We start from the raw sequence: 20,920 nt of genomic DNA on the forward strand, positions 1-20,920 counted from the left end.
AAACTAGATCAGATCAAGGACCCTGTTAATCAAGTCTCTTGTCTTTGAAAATGATCAAGAATGGCTGCTTCAGAGAAAGTTTTCTTCAAATAAACCCCGCAGCAGACAGTTATTGAATAAATTGATCACAGAGGGAAAATCTTTACTTGGTTAATGGGTGGCTTATGCACAGACTTGTGCCTCTCTTCAGGTATTTTACTCTAAACAAAGCAGTTTTTTACAACCTGGAACATCACTGTGTTTTGATTTGCTATACCATTGTCTTAGGATTCTACTGTTTTACATTAATAACATATGGAATGTGAAATCTGGCATGAGATAAAAGGCTGTAGGACCTCGGGGTAGGTCTGCCACCCTGTGCTGCAGAGAGTTCCCCGCAAATCAGCCTGCACTCAGGTGCAGCTGCACTCCCAACAACTGAAAACTACATTCTGAGCAGCCAAGGGAGGGAGCGCCAGCCTCCCAGCCTAGGAATATTAAACAGCAACTGCTTCTGATGCCTATCTATCATTGTCTTTGCAACTCGTCCTGAGATTGGCACTGACAGTGCAGAGGCTTTAAATAACGCTTTGGAGGGAGGTTGGTTCCCCCACGCCTGGGTTCAGTAGGGGAAACAGGAGGTGGTATCAACCTGGTGAGACACGAGCAGGGAAGACAGCTACGGAGCTCAGCAGAGTGCTGCGTCTTCTCCCTAGATGGTAACTGAGCTGTGCCAGTAGGCAAGACATTTGGGCTGTCATGGCTGCATCCTGCTCGGACATAGCCCGAGTCATCAGCTGGCAGGTTTGTGACTGCTTAGCTTGGGTCCCCTTCCACAGCATGGCAGAAGACACCTGCATCAGGGGACTGTGGGATGAGCTGCCCCCCGACCTCAGCCTGCTCTATGGCAGGGGGTGCCCCAAGTCCCGAAGTGTGACAATGAGGAGTTTCAGTATTCACCAAGACAACACACATCCTCTCACCATCCATGCTGAGGTGTTCTGGAGTCTGGTTAAGTCCCTCATGTCAACAACTTTAATTGCCAGTCACTGCACGGCTAGTTAGCAGCTGCATGGGAAAGGCATTCCTTTTATCAGTTTTAAACTTTTTGACTTTTCAATCCATACAGAACATAAGGGAGTCTGGACTGGGTGTCCCAGTCTGGACCATGCTGTTCGCAGTAAACAAGCTCAAATTTCACCATTAAAAACACAGTGATTTCCCCCAGAAACCTTACCAGCAGCTACTGGTCCTGGGGAGTCTTGAAACAAGTCATGTTTGAAAACTGCCCACCAGGCACTGGATTTTGTCAGAGAATTGCATCACCTTGACCTCTGTAAGGGACATATTGCACATTATTTTGTCACCCTTGCTGGCAGGAGCATCAGAGGATTGCCTGTGGTATGCTGGCTGGGAATATGCTTCTCATTTGCAATGAAGTCAAGGTGGTGCGGAGGATATGGCTCTTATGAGTTGTCACAGCTGGAACTACCAGATACCAGAGAAGCAAAGCAGTTCAGAGAAGGCTGAGTTGTGAAAATTGGGATTTGTATTAAAAAAAATAGAAGGTTTTGATATAAGTGTGGGTATATAAATGAAAATGAGAAAAATATAAAAAGAAATGAGTTACAGGAGCTGAAACCAGAAGGAAAGAGCAAATGATGAGCAGGCAAGTCAACCAGAGAAACTCTATGTAAGGTAGAAGAACTGAGGACATAGGGTCTGCTTGCCTCTTTACATCCCTGTGCATAGCACACCGAGATGTGAGCAAGGAATAGAGCAGCTGTACCTCTGTGGAAGCTGCTCAGGCAAATGTTGTCTCATCTCCAGCGCCAGACACAGCTCTATCCACTGTGTGCAAGCACATATGGACAAACGCTCAAAAGGGAACATTTTTTTTATCTTACTGCATAGACCATGCCAGCCCAACTGCATTTGGAAATGCTTTGGAAATATATTTTGAAAAATATTTTCTGTTTTGTTCTCGCCCAGCGGCTATGGAGACTGTGCCAAATGTGCTTGCTACCCACTGCTATAAATGAAGCCTGTGATACTCCTTCTAAGCTTTTAATGAAGACAGACTTGATTTCAAGTTCCACCTTTCTTTGTTTTTCGGAGCTGTTTGAATGTCCTGGTGTACTACTTCTCTCCTTGACAAAAGCCTCTTAATCTTCTGCACTCCTCTCCTACATATGAAATCCTCCACTGCCGATGATTTACCATGTCTCTACCATGTCACCCACATCACAAGGTACTGTATCATCAGCCACTGGCATTCAGTGCTTTATCAGCTCTGAATGTAGCTCTTTATCACCTGAGTTTAGGAATTTAATAGCAGTTTTTCAAGGCAATTGCCTCAGGTGGGATCTTTTCAAGGCACTAATGCAGGTATTTATTTAGTGGGAACTTAATTATCCATCACTGTGATACCAGTCAAATGGCAGTGTTTATCAGCAATTAACCAGTGACAGATGAACCTCCCAGAAATATAAAAAGAACAACATTGTGGAGTGTGTGATGATTTCCATTATATATTCAACATTCTGCAGCATGATACATTACAGAAAGTGCCAATTTTTCTTTTCAATTGCTTTGAAAATCTAGCAGCAGGCACCTCTGGGAGGTTTCTCATTTCATTCAAGGCACATTTATTTAAAACGGGTATGGAGAAGAAACAGGACAGTTGAGCAAATGGTATGGAATGAAGCAGGGGAATCATGAACAATTGATTTGATTTTCAGTGCCACGACAACAATTTCTGTGCATGAGGTATATGAAATTAGGCAAAGTCCTGCTGCAGAGTGGACAAGTTGAGGCACTGAAGTAATTAGGAGATGGGCAAATGCGTAATAGGGTGCTTGTTGTGCTGGCCAAAGCAGACAGATTCTTGCTTACATTAAGGTCCCACCAAGAGCACTTGCCAAGCACAGCAAGGGAGTGTTCTTAGTATAACAAGATTGGTATTTCAAACATACAGGCTATCACGACCTTGAGCAGAATGCACCAGACCCCACTCTTTTTGCCTAAGAGGCCTGTGTTGACTTAAAGGGTATCTGTCAAAGCTGTGCTTCGTGGAAGCCACATTTTACCGCACGGTGAATATTACAGTGCTTTTGTGAAAGTCTGCTACCTTGATCTCACAAGGTATAACTCACTTCACGTTTCTTGCATGTATTGAAACCAGCCTCTTTTTCTTGCCCAAAGCAGGGCAACCACTGAGCAGAGTCCTGACAGGGTGTTGATAAAAAATTATCCCAGCATTAAAAATTAATGCACTCTCAAAGGCTCAGATCTAAGCCAAATTAGAAACAATTTCTCTGAAGCACTTTCCCTCAGTAAAGACTGCTGTGACTAGCCACTTCAGAGACAGAGCTGTTCAAAAGTATTTTACGTTATTGGCTTTTTTGGGGGGGGGGTGTCACCTTTTTATCATGGTAATAGCGTGCTTCACTATGTGCTTCTTACTCAAGAAATGAGCAGTACTAGTTTTGCTCATATCGAAAATATGATCACTTCAAGCACAGAGGAGTGATGGAAGACTTCTAACGTGAAAATCTGAGAAAGCCCTAAAAACTGAAACTGGTTATAAATATCTAAAAACTCAGGTTATAAATATCTAAGTTATTTTTACTGTGTGTATTCCATTAGTGCTCCAGATAGTCTAAAAATGATCATACTCCAGGCAGAACACAAGAACATAGAGCTGCATTTATCTATGCATGCATGGCATCTAACTACACACCACCTAAGTTCTCTGACACAGTACAAGAGAGCAGAGAAAATGAGAATATAACGGAGTAAGAATGGAAAAATGGACAAGTCCATACCACGGATAAGTCTTACTTGCTCTTCTCCCTTATGAAGAGCAGCTGTGAGTGGCATGACTTGCCTAGTTCACCCCAGCTTGGAGACAACACACTGACATTCGGCAGTTTGACTGTGCCCTCTGCTGTTAACAGAAATACAGAAAGGACTTACGTGTCTTGGAAATGGTTTCTAGGTGAACCAAAATGGATTTGTTTCGTGAATCGAACATTTCTCCAAACTTGTCCAAGCATGCTTGCAGCTGCAAAAACAAAGGTAAATGAGAAAATTAATACATTGCCCTTTCCTTATTTGCAAAAACACAACCCCAAATGCCACAGAACAACGACTGCAACTCATGGAATCAAACAGCCTGAAAATGGCTATTTATCTGTTGCTTGAAACAATTTGTCCAGCTGTTGGTTGCAATCCCAAAGGAGATGTGGAATGGCTCAAAAGGCTCATGAAATGTTGCAGACATCCTAACAGATTTCAAAATATCTATAGGTGCTGATCTGTAAAATGGCATTAATAATAACGTTAATCAAATTAATTGATCATAACTGAATAATCAAATGACACCAAGTTGGGAGGGAGGGTTGATCTGCTCGAGAGTAGGAAGGTTCTACAGAGGGATCTGGACAGGCTGGATCGATGGGCCGAGGCCAATTGTATGAGGTTCAACAAGGCCGAGTGCCGGGTCCTGCACTTTGGTCACAACAACCCCATGCAGCGCTACAGGCTGGGGGAAGAGTGGCTGGAAAGCAGAAAAGAACCTGGGGGTGTACAGACGGCTGAATATGAGCCAGCAGTGTGCCCAGGTGGCCAAGAAGGCCAACGGCATCCTGGCCTGTATCAGAAACAGTGTGGCCGGCAGGAGCAGGGAGGTGATTGTTCCCCTGTACTCAGCATTGGTGAGGCCGCACCTCGAGTTCTGTGTTCGGTTTTGGGCCCCTCACTACAGGAAAGACATGGAGGTGCTGGAGCGTGTCCAGAGAAGGGCAACCGAGCTGGTGAGGGGCCTGGAGCACAAGTCTTATGAGGAGCGGCTGAGGGAACTGGGGGTGTTCAGTCTGGAGAAGAGGAGGCTGAGGGGAGACCTTATCGCTCTCTACAACTGCCTGAAGGAGGTTGTAGTGAGGGGGGTGCTGGTTTCTTCTGTCAGGTGGCTGGAGATAGAACGAGAGGAAATGGCCTCAAGTTGCAGCAGGGGAGGTTTAGATTGGATATTAGGAAAAATGTCTTTACTGAAAGGGTTGTCAGGCATTGGAACAGGCTGCCCAGGGAAGTGGTTGAGTCACCATCCCTGGAGGTATTCAAAAAGCACATAGACAAGACACTTCAGGGCATGGTTTAGTGGGCATGGTTGATGGTTGGACACGATGATCTTGAAGGTCTTTTCCAACCTAAATGATTCTATCATTCTATGATTCTAATTATAAAAGTGATGGGGGAGATACCATCACCTTTAGACAGTAGGACCACATTGTCTTGTTCTCGAGAGGAGACTAATTTCTTCAGGCAGAAGGAAAAAAGAACTGATATTTGCAGACAGCTATTACAGCCTGTTCTTGCTCCCAAGACCCAGAGAAATTCCACTGCTGACTCTGAGGCAAGGCCCTTAAAGACCTTGACCCTAAGGACATGCCACAAAGACAATGGTATATGCAAAAAAATTGACAATTGTTGGTTTAAAGTATTTGAGTGCTCAAGGCAAATAGTGTAATAATTCAAATATCAGCACAGTAAATGAGAGAAGGCGAGGGGCTCTGAGCAACTTGATTTAGTTGAAGATGTCCCTGCTCATTGCAGGGGGGTTGGACTCAATGACCTTTAAAGGTCCCTTCCAACCCAAAACATTCTATGATTTCTAACTCTTCATTATTCTGCACTCTGAATTTGAATTAACTTACCCCTTGAAGCCTGTCTTTGATACTGGAAATAAAGGTGCTTAAAACCTCACTAAAATGAAAAAAACAACAAGTATAGAACAGACGTGTAAGTTACTGAAGTAGACGGAAAATGAAAAGATCACAGTAATCATGAGACATGAAACACTGCAAGGCATAATGTAGTCTGTAATGTAAGCGCAGAAATGTGCTTAGTTCAGGGGGCATAACCCTTTGAAGTCACCTTACTTGTTTTAGGAAAGCATGGATTCTGCTATATAGAGTAAGACAACAAAAAATATATACACATGCACATATATATCATATGCATGAAATTATTTTTTTTTTAACTCTTCCATTTTTGGCCTAGCATTCGTGCCTCTCTTGAAAGTTTTAGTTGGCATTTACACAAATGTCCATTAGCTGCTGGGGTGTTACCACTGTGCTATCTGCTCCAGAAGGACACAGCCTTGGCGGAGGTGACGTGCCAGTTGCTGGGATACATAGGTATTGTATTTGGACTCACATAACTGTGGGAAAAACATGGGAAAAGCTTCAGATCAACAAAGCCCAAGCCAGGAAGAACAAATACTGCAAATCCTTTTCTCCCGAGATTATGCCTGTGGTTTCTGTTATCCACCCTTTTAAGCTGAGCGAGCCTATGAGGAACCAGGCTATATTCACGATTAACCTATCAAACCAAAATGCAAGGACGGTTGCTAAGCAAAGTGATAACCTATTTCCTCTTTGAAGATTTGGGTCATTTTAAATCAATCATTTAGTGATCCAAATTGCAAGAACCAAAAAGGTGGAGGCCAGGTAGATTCTACTTATGAGAATTAGGCAGGGCTTCTGAAATCTTTCTAGCCTTATGGAAAGGAAGATATTAATTTTATTAGTCAAACTTGCGGGGGATACAAATTGATAAATTATACATTTAACTTTGTAAAGATAATATAGCTATTTCTATAAACAGGCTTCTAATCCGAGAATGAGTCTGGAGTGTAGGAAGAAGCATAATTCATTTAAAGAAGAAATAAAGGATAATTAAGAGTTCTGCCTAAATATTTCAAACTACTTGGTCATTTCTCATAATTCATTTTAAAAAAATACTCCTCTTCTCTAACAGGCACTAGAGAATCAAATTTTGCCTTATCAGAAGCATAGTGCCCATTGCAAAAGAGAAAGAGATACATAGCCTGATTTGATCAAAGGCTTTTAATAAAAGCGCGTTTCAGTTTGGATGTTACATTACAAAATGTACAGCGCTAAGAATTATTTATAGGTGCACCAGGGAGTTTGCCATCTTTCATTTTTGAGCTTCAAATGGTTAGCTGTTCCTTAAAGTCCTTTAGGACCTACACGTACATTTAATTCTTAACATATGACAAAGAGCAGATACAAATTACATTAGTGAATTACTCTTGTCTGTTACCAAAACCACAAGATACAAAAATCTTGTATACAAGTAAAATTCTAGATACACGCAGATTTATAAAGGTGTAATCATTGCTTCTTCCACCGCACACAATATGCTTGGCAATCTCCTCATCTGGCCTAAATGTGAAGGTTGTCCTCAGAGTCCCTTTGACCAGTTCCAATGTAGCCATATGTTTGAGTTAATGCCTAGGCTGTGGTGATATTGCTTAATTTAGGGTTAAACTCGATGCCTTATCCTTTATGGAGGACCATTACTCAATAGTTTCACTATGCAGGCCTGATTACTTTGTATCATACCTTGATTATGCCTTTGAAGAGGAACTAAAGACTGATAAAAAGGAAACATCCTGCTCCAGAAGGCACCAAAGGCCAGATGATCGCCAAAGAAGCATGAACTGGGGGAAAGGTAAAGGTGGCAGGGGGAGATCGCAACCACCAACTCAATTCAAGGCTGGAAGAACTTCCCTGCCCACCTGCAAGGAGCATGCTTGCTAATTTACATAGCAGGTGAGGCTAATTTAAATATAACTACCTAATAGTAGATGAGATGGTGACTACCAACAAATGAGGGTAAATTTAGGCAGGTTTTTAGTAATCATGTAACAGGACAAACACATTGTAGTTCTTTGGTGTGGTGTGCTAACTTTGTGGAATTATCACCTAGCACCCATCTTTGCACAAACATGAAATAAATAAATATCTCGGCTCTGTGTGTAAGATTGGCTTATTGCACGCCGCGTATTGAACCCCGCTTGTGGCACAACACCAGCACAGTCTATAAAATTTTGAGAAATATGGGCTTTTGCAGAGAATCAATACAAAAAACCCCTACTGATTAGATAAAGAAGGACAAAGGTAAATTCAGGTTAGAGTTTTGTTGTTCCTTGTGGCTTATGGCTGAGTGTGTTACATAAATTGCATTGCAAATAAACCCTATTCTCTTATCCTCTGACTCTTTCCAATCAGAGATTATTTAAAACCTGAAAAGATACTTTTCTTGGAGAAATATGCAGCTATGTCATGTATGACTTTTAAGAGGGGAAGAAGGAGCTACAGGGAGTGATAACCACCAGCACAGAAAGAATTTCCAATGAATGTCTACATACCGGTCATATTTGTCCTTTATTTTGTTCTTATTCACTTCAAAATTTTCCAAGACACTTTTCAGTCTTCCTGCACCAAAATTAAGTGAACCTTTTTCTTTTGTATCTTCATCAAATAACAGTGGTTTTGTCTGGTATTTGGTAAAAATACTGGGCTCACTCTGTTGCACAAAAGAAAGAAAAATGTTGAAGTATAAAAATACTCAGAACATTAATTAGAAAAAAACATTTGTGTACCAAGTGCTTTGCAGACAGAGATCACAGTGATTGGATGTGACAGATTAGACTGGATGAGGAGATTAAGCATTTCATGAGATTATGGCTCACTTAGTGCACCTAGTTAGATTGACTCCCTGTGGAACTGAGACCCAGCCCGAATTCCTCCAGACTCAGGCTTTTCTCTCATCTTGAGGATTTTCAGTTGGTTGCGATCATCAGGTGTACAGATTTTCTTCCTGTATGCTCAACACAGAGACTATAAATGAATTCCAGTGTTTCTGGAATTGTGGAAAAGTTAAAGATGTCAGTGGGAGCTCCCTGTACAGGAATCTAAAGAAAACCCTATTGAATTTCCTGGTGGTTGACATCATTTTGCTGCCAACTAGCAACACCACCAGAGTGTAGATGAGTTTTTCACATGCTTCAATATACATTTCAGAACAAGAAATTTAATATTAATATGAAAGCTGTAAAGACCTTCTTCATTCTACAAACTTTCCAGACACTGTGTGACCAAAATGGAAATGCCTTTTCCTTAAAACATAAGAAAATGCAAATTCCATTAAGTTTTCTTCTTTCATTGTGGAGAGTGAATTTCCTTTTTTGTGTCTGATGAAAAGCTGCTGCAGTTAATAGACAAGATCCTCAGCAAAATGCAGAGGACAGCAGATAGGATCTGGAACTGAAGGACAGCCTAGGGCTACCGAGCTGGCACCATTGCTCTTTCTTAATCTTTGCTCTCAGGTGTCTTCATTCAGTTCCAGTGCTCTCTGTTAGTGGTGCAGGAAATATTTTAGTGAGGTTGGTAACATCAGAAACCACATGCTGCAGGAGAAAGATTTTGGGCATAGAAGATCTTAATCCAAAATCATTCAAGCATCTGCCATAACAACAATACAGCAAGTTAATTTTCAGTCAATGGAAGTAAATACTGAATGCCTCTGTCATTCTTGCAGAAAGCTAATGAAGAGAAACACCACATTTTTCAAAGAGGAATAGATGTAATATTCTAGTTTAGCTAGATGGTCTAAAGACATTAGCTTGAGAATAATTTCATATTATTTTAGTAATTAAAAAAATGTGATTAAAGAAAATAATACCTATCTCAATAATAATTTATAGTAATCTTTTATAAATACTACGTTTTCAGCTGACCAGGCTGCTACTTTGTCTAGTCACAGTAAATATGTGTATGTATCAAGAAATTAACTTGATTTCAGCAGTTACTAACATTTGCAAATGGTACCACCTGATTTCAGCATTTTCCATTAACTTTGAATAGTGGCTGCATGCCTGCACAGGGCTGAACGAGAGCAAGACTCACGTCTTGGGAGTTGTGCTGGCCCAGCTGTGTGCCCAGCTCCAGCGGTGCTGCTGCCGACTGCACATTCTCCGGGCAGAACTGGGAGCCAAAGAGCAGCTGAGAATCGCTCAAACTCGAGTAGTCACTAGGAGCACTGCTCCGGATGGAAAACTTATTAGGCCTGAAATGGAGCAGAGCAGGTTGTGAATGAGTCTTGAGCAATTAAAAAGCCAAAGAGAATTCCCTACACGACCTGCTGGAACTGTTCAAGCATGGCCCATCCCAACATATTCATTTTCACTCTCCACTTGGAGGGTACTGTTCCTATAACTGCATAATGTTTAATTGCATGTGGGTTTGCTATGCAAAGCCAACTGGTTTATCTTAAACTGCCACATCCATACAAATGCAGTGTGGTAGCTCTGCATTCACCTTGCAGGGGTGAAGGTGTTTCTCCAGCAGGTCCTGCAGACAGAAGACCAAAACTGGGACTGGCCAGCTAACTCAGTTCATCCTACCTGCCTTGTCAGTCAGTCTTATTTTAAGGGACACCGTGGGGTTTGCTCCTAGCAAGTGCCGGGTCTCTCCCTTTTCACTACTCTGGATAATAATTTCTGTTGTAACTCAGATGCTGCTCGGCTTACTTGGAAGGTAGTTCCAACAGAGTAAACCTTTCTGATAGTTGACATTTCTTGGGCATTTATTCTCCAGATACCTTAAGTCTGACATGCTGGAACAACAAATAAATAGGTAGCATATGGTTGGACAAATTGATCTGAATTGTTAGAAATATTTCAAACATGGTAACATACTACTCAAAAGTTCTCTTCTTTCCCCTGAGCATTGCCCAAATAAACCTCTTCCAACTAGCCTTGACTTTGTGCTGTGTTGCTCTGATTCTACTTCTCTTCAGAGGCACAGCTTCTACCACTTTATGGACTAGGCTCGTGGCACAGTACCAGCTTCCCTCAGACAAGGGTTTCCCTGCACAGCTGCACTGCTTCTTATTGTGTCGGAGGCTGGCTTCAACTTTTTGCCAGCAAAGATACAGACTTTTTTAATTTTTCACATTATACTATTCCATTGCTCTGCATCCACAAGGTCTGATGGAGTGCATAGGCTAGGTCCGAACATAGGAAAAGCTGGGCCAGGTTTATACTCTCAGTTCTTGCTGGTTTTTAAGCTACCAAAATGGAGAGCTGTGTTGCTGCCTTTGGAACTGGGAATTACAGACCAAAGTTAATTAAAAAGACTCTTACGTAGGGTTTTTCTTCCATATCAAATCATATAAGTAAAGGAGAAGGAACAGGAGACTAATTCATGTGTATAACAAAAGATGATCACCCCAACATTTATTAGCAGTGATGTGTTTGGCTAATCCCCAGTTTTGGAAGGAGCTCAAACATCATACACACATCAGGGAAGGGATTTAGTAGCAGTACTTGAACTGCTCGGTCTCCCTCTTCATTATATAGTGGTATCAGTGACAATATCGTATTAATACTTTTGGCTTTAGGCTCACTGAGTACACTGAACTGCATGCAAAAATAGATGAGGTATGGGTTTCTGGATTCTCAAAAAGCCTGATAAATCTGTCTGAATTCAAACCCTTCTCCCTTGATCTTTCTCTGGACCCCAAATCTACTAAGAAAGAAATCTGAATACAACTTTTACTAGCACAGCTTCTTGTTTCCATCTCAGCTAAGCTTTCTAAAAAAAAAAAAACTTTCTTAATCTACAGCCAGCATGTCAGGGAGAGATGTGAGCACACGGGCTGCATGGGCAGGACCCATGCTTGCAATGTGAGTATCACATGTCCTGCATCAGTTTTCTAAATCCTCCTGTCTTCTAGCTGAAAAAGCTCCCTCTTAGTTTAAGGAAGGCTTTTTATAATTTTTAAGTGCTTTACTGTCTTGTCAAAACCCCTTTGAAAGTGTCTGGTAAAACTGGTGAATATCACATCCCACAACCTGCTCATTTTTTCAGTCCCTTCACATTACTTAATGCCTGAAGTACAAGATTCCTATAACAAACAGTTTTATGACTGGTATTTTGAGGAGTATTGAGCTGAGAGGACTTTATGAACCAAGTGATTTCCCAGGCTCACTCAGCACTGACACTATGACCAAAGGTGGCTGTTGGCTGCTCTGGAGCCTTATTTTTCTGTCTTAAGTCCACTACCTCAGTGGTTGGTTTAGGAACAATGGTACTTCTGCAAATTTTGGGGGGAGATGAAACAGATGTCTCTTTTGAATACACTCATTCCCCTGAGCAATGGATTTCTTTCTCCCTTGCTTAACACTGCTGGCAATTAATTTACTAACAAGACCATCTGGGCAAGACATCAGCCTGGCCACACTTGTCCCAGGCCTATCCCTGACGGTGAGATCAGACAACTGTGATGAGATCTGTGATCAGATCCATGGTCAGGCAACCACAGCTCTTCTAACCACCTGACCACTCCCTTCAGGATGCCTGAGCTGCAAGGATGCATGCTCTGTCCTAAATATAAACCCTTCCTTATAAACAGCAAGGAAACATCCTAGATATTTAATCTCAGTTAGAAGTCCCTCCTAGGTGATGTAATAGTTTACCTCAGGAGAACTTTTAGCTTTCTGCTAACACGAGCCATTCCCCAAGTTGTTCATGCGTTTGTTCCATAATGTTCCTATGGTATTGGCACTAGCATATGCGTCCAAAGCAAAACCAGCTTTAGATATGCAAGACAAGTTCTTGTCAGTGCCAAAAAATACTAAATCATCCTCTGCTGACTGATGGAACAGTTTCTTTTTCCCACCTAACTTTATGCAAGGTATTGCAATATTGGCAACTCCAACCCTTTCTGTAACATGAGAGTGACATAAAAAATCTGCAGCCCTCTGCATATCTGGGGAGTCAGCTACTTCTTCAGTCTCAGTTTCCCTGTTGTCAGTGGGAATTCCCCCTCCACAGAAGTTAGATCTTTTGGGAGCTTCTTTCATTTTTCTAAGTTCCAGTTTCCACTTCCAAATATTTTAGCACAACCATATGCAAATGTTCACTTTTCATTCAAAGGTTCTGCCTTGCCCCCAAACAGCTGTCAGATACAACAACCCAAGAGAAACACAGCATGCAATAAATACCCTCTTCTTGTGTTTCCTAGATGTTTCTAGGGGCATTGACAAGCTAAAAATTTGTAACTATAAACTGTCATAGGCCTTATCGGTTGTACTTAAAATCGTTAATTTTTACTCCGTTGTTTGGATCCATCCTTACGCACCAACACCAAGGTTTAAGAGTCATTTGGAAAAGCAAATTGAGTCTTCTACAATTTGCAAAATAACATTTATCCACGGTGCTGCTGTAAGTGATTTTATTTGTTTCTGTCATCACCACTGAACCTGTGCCAACATCCCTCTTCTTCCCAAGTACTGTGGGTAAATCTCATTTACACCTTCCTGACACTTTTCTTCAAAGTGCAGTAAAGCCTCTTTCCCAAAGAAGAGATCTTTTTCTCCTGGTAGTAATCCTGAGTAGGATCAGTGCCATAAAGTTCCTCTTCTCCTGATTCCCCTCCAGAAAAATCTCCCAGCCCTTTCCCCTCCTCCTCATTTAGTGACCAGGGCTGTATCACAAGAAATCCAATTGAAATTCTGGGAGCTACTGTTCACCTGCTCTTCCTCCTGGCTTTAGTCTGTATCTATAGGAACTGTCTCTAGCTCTGCTATGCTGCTCTCATCGTCACTATTTGCTGCCTGCCAATGTGTTCAGGAAATAAGCAAGGATCAGCATTGGCTTTGGGTGCAGAGGAACTTCAGCATCCAGGGGCCTGGAGGAGTTTAAAACAAGGAGTTTTAGCTGCTATTGCAGCTTCCAGCCATTTGCCATCTCTTCACTGGGAACAGCCACAGCATAAAATTATTATTCTGCTTTCTGTCCTCTGGAATAGCATGACCTGCTTGCTGCAAATCATTTGCGCCATATCCTAAAAGGAATTTCTACAAACAGATTTTGGCACTGGCCCCAACACATTAACCGCAACAAAATCCCTCTCAGTTATTCAGCTCAAACACTGCCTCCAGTTTCCAGATTTCAGGCTCAAAGTCCTTCTGGTCTTGTTTTAATTCCTCAAGGTAATTTTTACTTTCTATGAGCCACTCCATTATTCATTCGGCTGTGATTCAATACTGCCCAGACATTCCTCACCTTGGAAACCATGTTAGCCCTTTGTCCTGAGCCGGTCACAGGGGTTCACACAGGGCCTTTTCCTTGGGAGGAGACTGGGATTTCCGCGGAGCAGCCCTGTTTACTTACATAAAACATATCCCTGACCATATTAAGAATTAGACATCTGGAGACAGTGGGTTTTTTGCACCCCCCCCCCAAGTCTGAAGCCATCTTCTAGCCTGCACTTACAGCCCCAGTTTCTCATTCCTCCAAGGCTCAGGATTTTTACAGCTGCTCTCCCGGTCTTTGTCCTGGCTGTCTCCTTCATTTTCTGCTTATTCTGGGACCTCAAGGCAACTTCAAAATATGTGGCCCTGCTATGTGGGATGGAATTTCATGGGATAATGGATTGAATGAGGTTCTTAAATTTGGAAGTTTTTTCTCAACAGCAGAAATAAGCTATAGAGAGTAGTGGCCCAAGTAGGCCTTAACTTACAACATTCCTTTTGAAGGCCTTTCTAATATTTTCATCATATATTGGCCTTACACACTCTCTGGCAGGCTTTCTGCTTCTGATGTCTTTGGAAGTAGGTATATTAGTAGCTTTTATGCCTTTAGCAAGTTACTGCTTTTCTCACGGAACAAGAAAATTCCCATAACTCCAATTTCAAATCATATATTGGTTTCTATTTTTCTATTTTTTATTGTCTTTCATTTCTTGAAGGATGCCTTCTCATTTTCAGAAGTCTTCTTTACCATGCCAGTCTGGTACTGGTCCTTCTCATGTCTGATCTGTTAGCTGGTATGCATTTGTTCTGAGCTTCAACATGAAGTCTAATTAATCTCTAGGCCTCAGGCAAGCATTTAACCTTTTTGGGTGTCCAGTTTAATTTCTTTTTAACAAGCTTCCTTATGACTATGTCAGTGTCTTTTTTGAAATTAAACAGTAGTGGATTTTTTGGCTTCTGTTGCTCCTGCAGAGATGTTGACTCCAGTTCACTACTGTCACTCTCGTGGTAGCACTACAAGAGTAATATCCTGAACGCTGGTCTTGTGCTCAGTTCAGGGCCAAGGCAAGACACGTCTCTCCCCCTGGGAGTTCCCTGGCTGAGGCAGGTATTTATGGTGTCTGGAAATGTACTTTCAGCATCACGCCCCAGTGACGCTTATCCAGTCGATAAAAGGCTGATTGAAGCATCACCGCTTTTACAGCTGCCGTTCTCACATCTTCTGCAATCTTTCTTCACCTGCCCTTCTGGCTGGGCAGGCAGCAGCACTGCTGTAACACAGCACTTTCCCTAATGAAGTCCGGCATTTCAATCCACAAAAATCGTGTCATTTGTTGATACACTTAAATTAGGCCTAAGCTTTCTCCACTGTATAGCTGTCAGTCTATCCACATGACCCCCTCCCACCATCTTAAGTAACTGGCACCCTGATATTACAGTGTCCAACTAGATAATCTTCCCTTTGCCACATTTCTAGGATCTCTGTTATGTCAATATTCATACATAAAAACAGGTAAAACAGGGACTTTTGTTCCCCCACCCTATTTCTCAGGCTGCTAGGGGTTACAGAGAAGCACATGTGTGTCTGACAGATAGATAATGAATAAAACCCAGAGCAATCTTGGGCTTGTGCAGCACCACTGCCATGACGGTACTGCGTCACTGGAGCTCTGCATTTCCTAGGGACCTGGTGGCAGCTGCTCACAGAAGTAACACCCTGACTCAAACTTGCAAAGAACTCATAGTGTGATTCATACCCTGCCTAGATTATATGCTGATTTTATGTTTCATTTTTAAAGCTCCCTGAAATACAGTATTCTGGGGATTATACAGCATACCCTGCTGTGGTGAGAAAGATTTCTAGTAACAGAAGTGAGCCAGGGAAAAGTACTCAACACCTTTTCCCCTATTTCAAATACACACACACATGCACACACTCCTGTGAATAACTTCTTTTTTCCTTTAGAAAAAGTTAATTTTCCTCCTGAGAACTTTCTCCCCCTTCTTAACTCCTCCAAAAACTCAGCTGCATTTTCAGTAACATTTTATGCCCTATTTGACCCTTTTGAACTCACTTGCAAAAAATGTGGAATGCTGAGAAGTGGGTGTTAAAATTTTGTCTGTATTTTCTTCCTGCATTAATAAACGAGTTAAAAGGGAAGACTGTAGCTGACAGGATACTTTGGAGGAGGAAGGAATTCGAGTGATCCCTTTCCAAACAGGCACCTGTCCTTCTTCCACTCTTTTCCTTTCCTATTGCACAACTCCACAGAATGATTTATGTATTCAAAAAATCTATATTATAAATTTTATATATAATATTATATTAATTTAATATACAATTAATAATATATACTTAATTAATATAGTACATACTAATATAATTATTACTATATAATTAATATAACTATTATATTATGTTATAAATTACAATAATATATAATCATATATTATTATGTAGAATATTATATATTTTTATATATTATCTAAATTTCCCCAGCTGAGTCTCTGACCAGAAAGAAAGTCACAGGTTTTCAAACTACTTAGAAGCAACTTATTGAAAACAAAATAAAAAAAAAAAGAAAAACCAAACAGAAATCTGCAGGTACCAAGAAGACAACAGAATTATGCAACACATATTTATAAAGACAAACCCATGACAGATATAAACAAGTTTTTCCCTGAATTGGCTCCCCTTTGACCCCTGCATCTGTGCAAAATTCAATTAATTCATACATCTATGACAAGTATTTTTATAATGGGCAAGGAAACTACTATTATGTTTTCATTATCATCCATCATTGTGGTAATATCAGGCCAAAGAGACAGTATGACTAAAACGGTGAATTTGAACAACAGTTAGTTATGTAAGTGGGTTATTTAACTAACAGAGGCTCAGAGGACCAAATTCATCAATTAGCTTCTCCAGAGTCAAACAAGGGATAAATCTTGCTGTCTTTTTTAGCCACGTAATGCAAAAGGTAAAAAATGCAGCCTGTCTTACGTATTTGCTCTCCAGATGTTTACATCCAAATAATTTTTGTTGTTTCACTATATATTGTAGATGTGGGGAGTTCTAGCTACTCCTTGACTTCTGCTGGGAAAAAAATTAAGCCATGCATATAAATGCAGGATATGGAATAATTTTAGTTACATAATGTGCAACAATATGGCAAATCACAATTCATTTTATCTACGCTCTGCACACGGCGATTTAACTTATCTAATTAGGCATAGATAGGCCACAGGACCTCCCTGAATAAACCCCGAATAAATCAGAGAACAGCTTTCAGCCAATGCTGGTTTTTAAATTCCCAGCAATGGTGGGTCTATGGTGGTGCCTGGCAGGCTGGGAGCAATGCAGGCACAAACAGGATCGGGGAGGAGGCTAATTAGCCACCATTAACCAGACTGTAATGGACCATAGAGCAATTCTAGATGTGTTTCACCCCATCACTATCAAACACCCAAAGCGTTTAATTTTCTATACAATTTCTTCATGATCTTTCCTCCCCGCCCCACGGCCCAAGCTCACCCGGTGGCTGTTGGCGTGCTCAACATCTCCTTGATGTTCCAGACGTTAAAATTCATGTTTTTTTCACAGCTGACACCCTCACTGGGAGCTCCCGGCCCTCACCATGGCCCCGGCATGCACAGCCTCCTCTCCAACCCCACGGTGGCCATGCCGCCACGCTGCCCTGCGGGGAGGAGGAAAACGGAGAGAGACGGATAAGCCCTGCTCGGGGTGGGGGGAGCGTCCCCCTGTGCCCCCTCGCTGTGGGGAGAGCCCGGCGGGGGGGGCACGGCCCGGCAGGCTGAGGGCAGGCCCCTCCGACATGGCTGCCCCAGGCCTGGGCCTGGTGGACCTCCACAGGCCCGGGGCGCAGCTGCCCGCCTGCCCCACGGGGCCTCGTGGGAGCCTCACGGGAGCCCGTGGGTCCCGGCCTCACAGCCCGGGGCTGGGGGTCCCTGGATCAGCCCTCGCTCCGATCTGTCCCCAGGCCGCCCAGGGCAGGCACCGGGCCAGAACCTGCCCCCGGGGAACATGGGGCCATCACAGGGCAGGGGGAGGAAGAGGAGGCTCGGAGCCTGGCCCGACGAGGGCTGCTCCCATGGGAGCACGGTGGCCACGGTGCCCATTTACTTCGTGTCCAGAGGCTGCGGGCTGTCTCGTGTAAATACCTCTGGCAAAAAATGCAGAATGGTTTAATTTCACCCATTAGAAGTATGACAAAAATAACCCGTCATCTAAACACTCCCCAGAGAAAGATTCTCAAATATAGTTTTACTGGAATTTTTTCCTCGTGCTTCTGTATTCTCCGTCTTCGGGAATGGAAAATGGGCACGCTTACTTGCCTATTTTTTTCTCCTTTAATTCAAAACAATTTCAATACTGGTTAAAATATTTGGTTGCTGGTTCTGAAGATATTCCGTAAGCACTAAACTACTGTAGAAATAAGGTTGATATAAACTCATGGATAGATTACGGGAACTACTCACATTCCCCTTTATGCTCTTTTGCCTTTAGTATCGAAGGCAGCCTGGAGCTCAGAGGTGTCAAAATAATTGCTTTCTTGATGTATATATTTGGTTTCCTAATCAAATCCCACAGAAATAAAGCTTTCCCTTAAAAAAAAAAAATATCTGGACTTTCGCCCATAAAAAACTTCTTGGAGTTACTTTGCTGCATTGTTTTTGCTTGTCACTACAGTGCTAGAGCTGGTATATATAGCTCGGATTTATCACGGCGGCTTGTTAACTCTCAGCTGCACAATAAGCCTCTAATGGGTTGATTTTCGAGGACCAGAGCGGGGAATCGCAGCCTGGATCGTATTCCTGCTTCAGGGACGGGATAATGGCTGGGCTGTCCAAGGCAGCCGTGCACTGGAAGGCAAACCTTCCTCCAGAGAGCTGTACTGATGGGAACATTAATGTTTATTGTGCTTGTTGAGTAAATAAAAGCCTTGTTCTGCTCCTGAACTGCCTACAGCTCCATGGTACAGCCAGTGCATGGTGCTGCTGCCAAAAGCCTTGCTGTGCGTCCAGGTCCTATACGGCCCTGCATCATAAATGGTGATTTTCCATCATTTTATTGCTCTTAATTGGAAAGTTGGCCCAGAACTCCCTTCAGAAGAGACTGTAGAGCCCTGTACCCATTTACGGCCCTTCAACTGCCCTCAGGAAAGGATTTGCCAGTGCTTTGCACACCAGCGATAAGGCTCAGCACGTTATTTTAGGTTATTATAGAGAGCTATTCCTATTTCTGGTGTGGCTGGAGCTTTCTGGTTTGAGTGTCTACCAAGTTTGTGCAATATGATAAATGAGATTTTTGTATTTCCATCTCTCCTGACAACGGAAAGAAATTTCTATAAGGAAACACATTTTTTTAATTATAGGTCTGACAGCTACCTCCAGTTCCAGTCTCCCCCATCCATAACACACTCTGGGGAGATTAGCCATGTTGCCAGGCGCTGACTCGTAGCTCCCCTTATATCTGAAGTAACAGACTGTGCTTCTAGCTTTAGGGAGTGTGGCCAGATACTTGAAGCCTTTCATTTAGTAAAAATTAGCAGAAGCTGCCAGGAGATAGACAGCAATATATTTGGTATGTCCCTCAACTTCTTTTGCTTCATAGCGCATTTTGTTAGAAACTCACAGGAGCTCTTCAGTTAATAACGTGTCGGTATCCAAGGGTAGTCAGGACCACCATCACTTTGCCTGAAGATCTCTCCATCCACCCCAAGATGTCCTTGGCCATTGTCCTGGCTGCTCCCCTCCCCTCATTTGCATGGGATCCTGGTCCTGTGCCTAAAAGCAGAGATAGAAAAGAATGAGAAATCCACACTTTTAGGAGAGGTCATGGATTTCTGTTCACTTTGGGTGGACGAGCCAAGCCAAATGGCACTGCAGTGGGTTGATGTGCCGGGCAATCATGTGCACGAGGCAAGGTGCTGCCAAGAAAGGGGCAAATCCCTTGCGGGGCAGGGACTGTTGGGCCCACTGCTGGAAACACCGCAACAGCGAGGGGCTCCCGAGCTGTAGCTTCCCCCTCCAGCATCTCCCGGATCTTGCAGCCAGCATCACCTTGAATTTGGAAAAAGCAGCACTGGGCACCCCATCAGCAGCAGGGAAAGCTGCGAAGTTGGCATGCAGGGATGTCAATTTGCCTGTGACTCAGCGTCTGATTTATCCCATCCATGCGATGTTCCTGCGGGAAAAGCTTATACATCAGGTCTGCATTTCCAATGCAGCTCTGTGATTTAGGATCCCCAATGACTAAAGTTTTGGTGAGACTGAAGTTATTACATGCCTTGGTGGCTTCTGGAAAGGGCTGGCAGGCTGGGGAGAGGTACCGAGGTGGCACCGAGGGGTCTGTCACCTCCCAGGACCCCAGGAAGGAAAAACCCACTGGGGCTGAGCACAGGTCAGGAAGCGCTGTGAAAATGGGGCGCTGCTGCAATATTCATAGGAGAAGGCTGGAGCCACATCATGCTCAGAGGAGGGGGTCCTTCTGTCCAGCCCCCCCAGCAGAGCATGAGCCACTAACCTTCTCTGGCTGCTGGCACATCCCCCCCCACTGCCGAGGTATGGCTCAAACACTAATTCGGGGCTCCCTGTTGATGCTGGCTCTGGCACAGTGGTGGTTTCTATGGCAACTCCAGAGGTGGATGCAGGGATGGCTTTATCAGAGGTACCGCCAGCCCAGGTATCCCAGGATGTTCCTCCCAAAACACAGGCAAACGGCCATGCAGGACGTAGGGATGAACCCCACAGTCACTGCACTGGGTGGGCAGTGGAGGTGATGGGGCAACGACACTGAAAACATCTGGCGACTGTGTTATGGTTTAACCCCAGTTGGCAGCTAAGCACCACACACCCACTCACTCACTCCCCCCCAGTGGGACGGGGGAGACAATTGAAAGAGCAAAAGTGAGAAAACTCGTGGGCCAAGATAAAGGCAGTTTAACAGGTAAAGCAAAAGCCATGCACACAAGCAAAGCAAAACAAGGAATTCATTCACCACTTCCC

At 43.1% G+C, this 20,920-nt stretch overlaps 1 protein-coding gene across 1 annotated transcript in view; it reads right to left on the reverse strand.

The window, feature by feature from the left end:
- Positions 1 to 20,920, reverse strand: part of IHO1 (interactor of HORMAD1 1) — a 28,295-nt gene that overhangs the window by 6,205 nt on the left and 1,170 nt on the right. Inside the window, exons 2-9 of the mRNA XM_029996349.2 lie at positions 20,439 to 20,613; positions 19,976 to 20,099; positions 19,548 to 19,699; positions 17,427 to 17,589; positions 9,759 to 9,918; positions 8,219 to 8,376; positions 5,697 to 5,745; positions 3,958 to 4,045 (exon numbers count right to left, since the gene is read on the reverse strand). Of these exons, the coding sequence (XP_029852209.2) occupies positions 3,958 to 4,045; positions 5,697 to 5,745; positions 8,219 to 8,376; positions 9,759 to 9,918; positions 17,427 to 17,482 (511 nt within the window). The 5' untranslated portion in view covers positions 17,483 to 17,589; positions 19,548 to 19,699; positions 19,976 to 20,099; positions 20,439 to 20,613. The remainder of the gene's footprint in view (positions 1 to 3,957; positions 4,046 to 5,696; positions 5,746 to 8,218; positions 8,377 to 9,758; positions 9,919 to 17,426; positions 17,590 to 19,547; positions 19,700 to 19,975; positions 20,100 to 20,438; positions 20,614 to 20,920) is intronic.

The sequence above is a fragment of the Aquila chrysaetos genome, chromosome 20, assembly GCF_900496995.4.
Source record: "Aquila chrysaetos chrysaetos chromosome 20, bAquChr1.4, whole genome shotgun sequence".
Lineage (NCBI taxonomy): Eukaryota > Metazoa > Chordata > Aves > Accipitriformes > Accipitridae > Aquila > Aquila chrysaetos.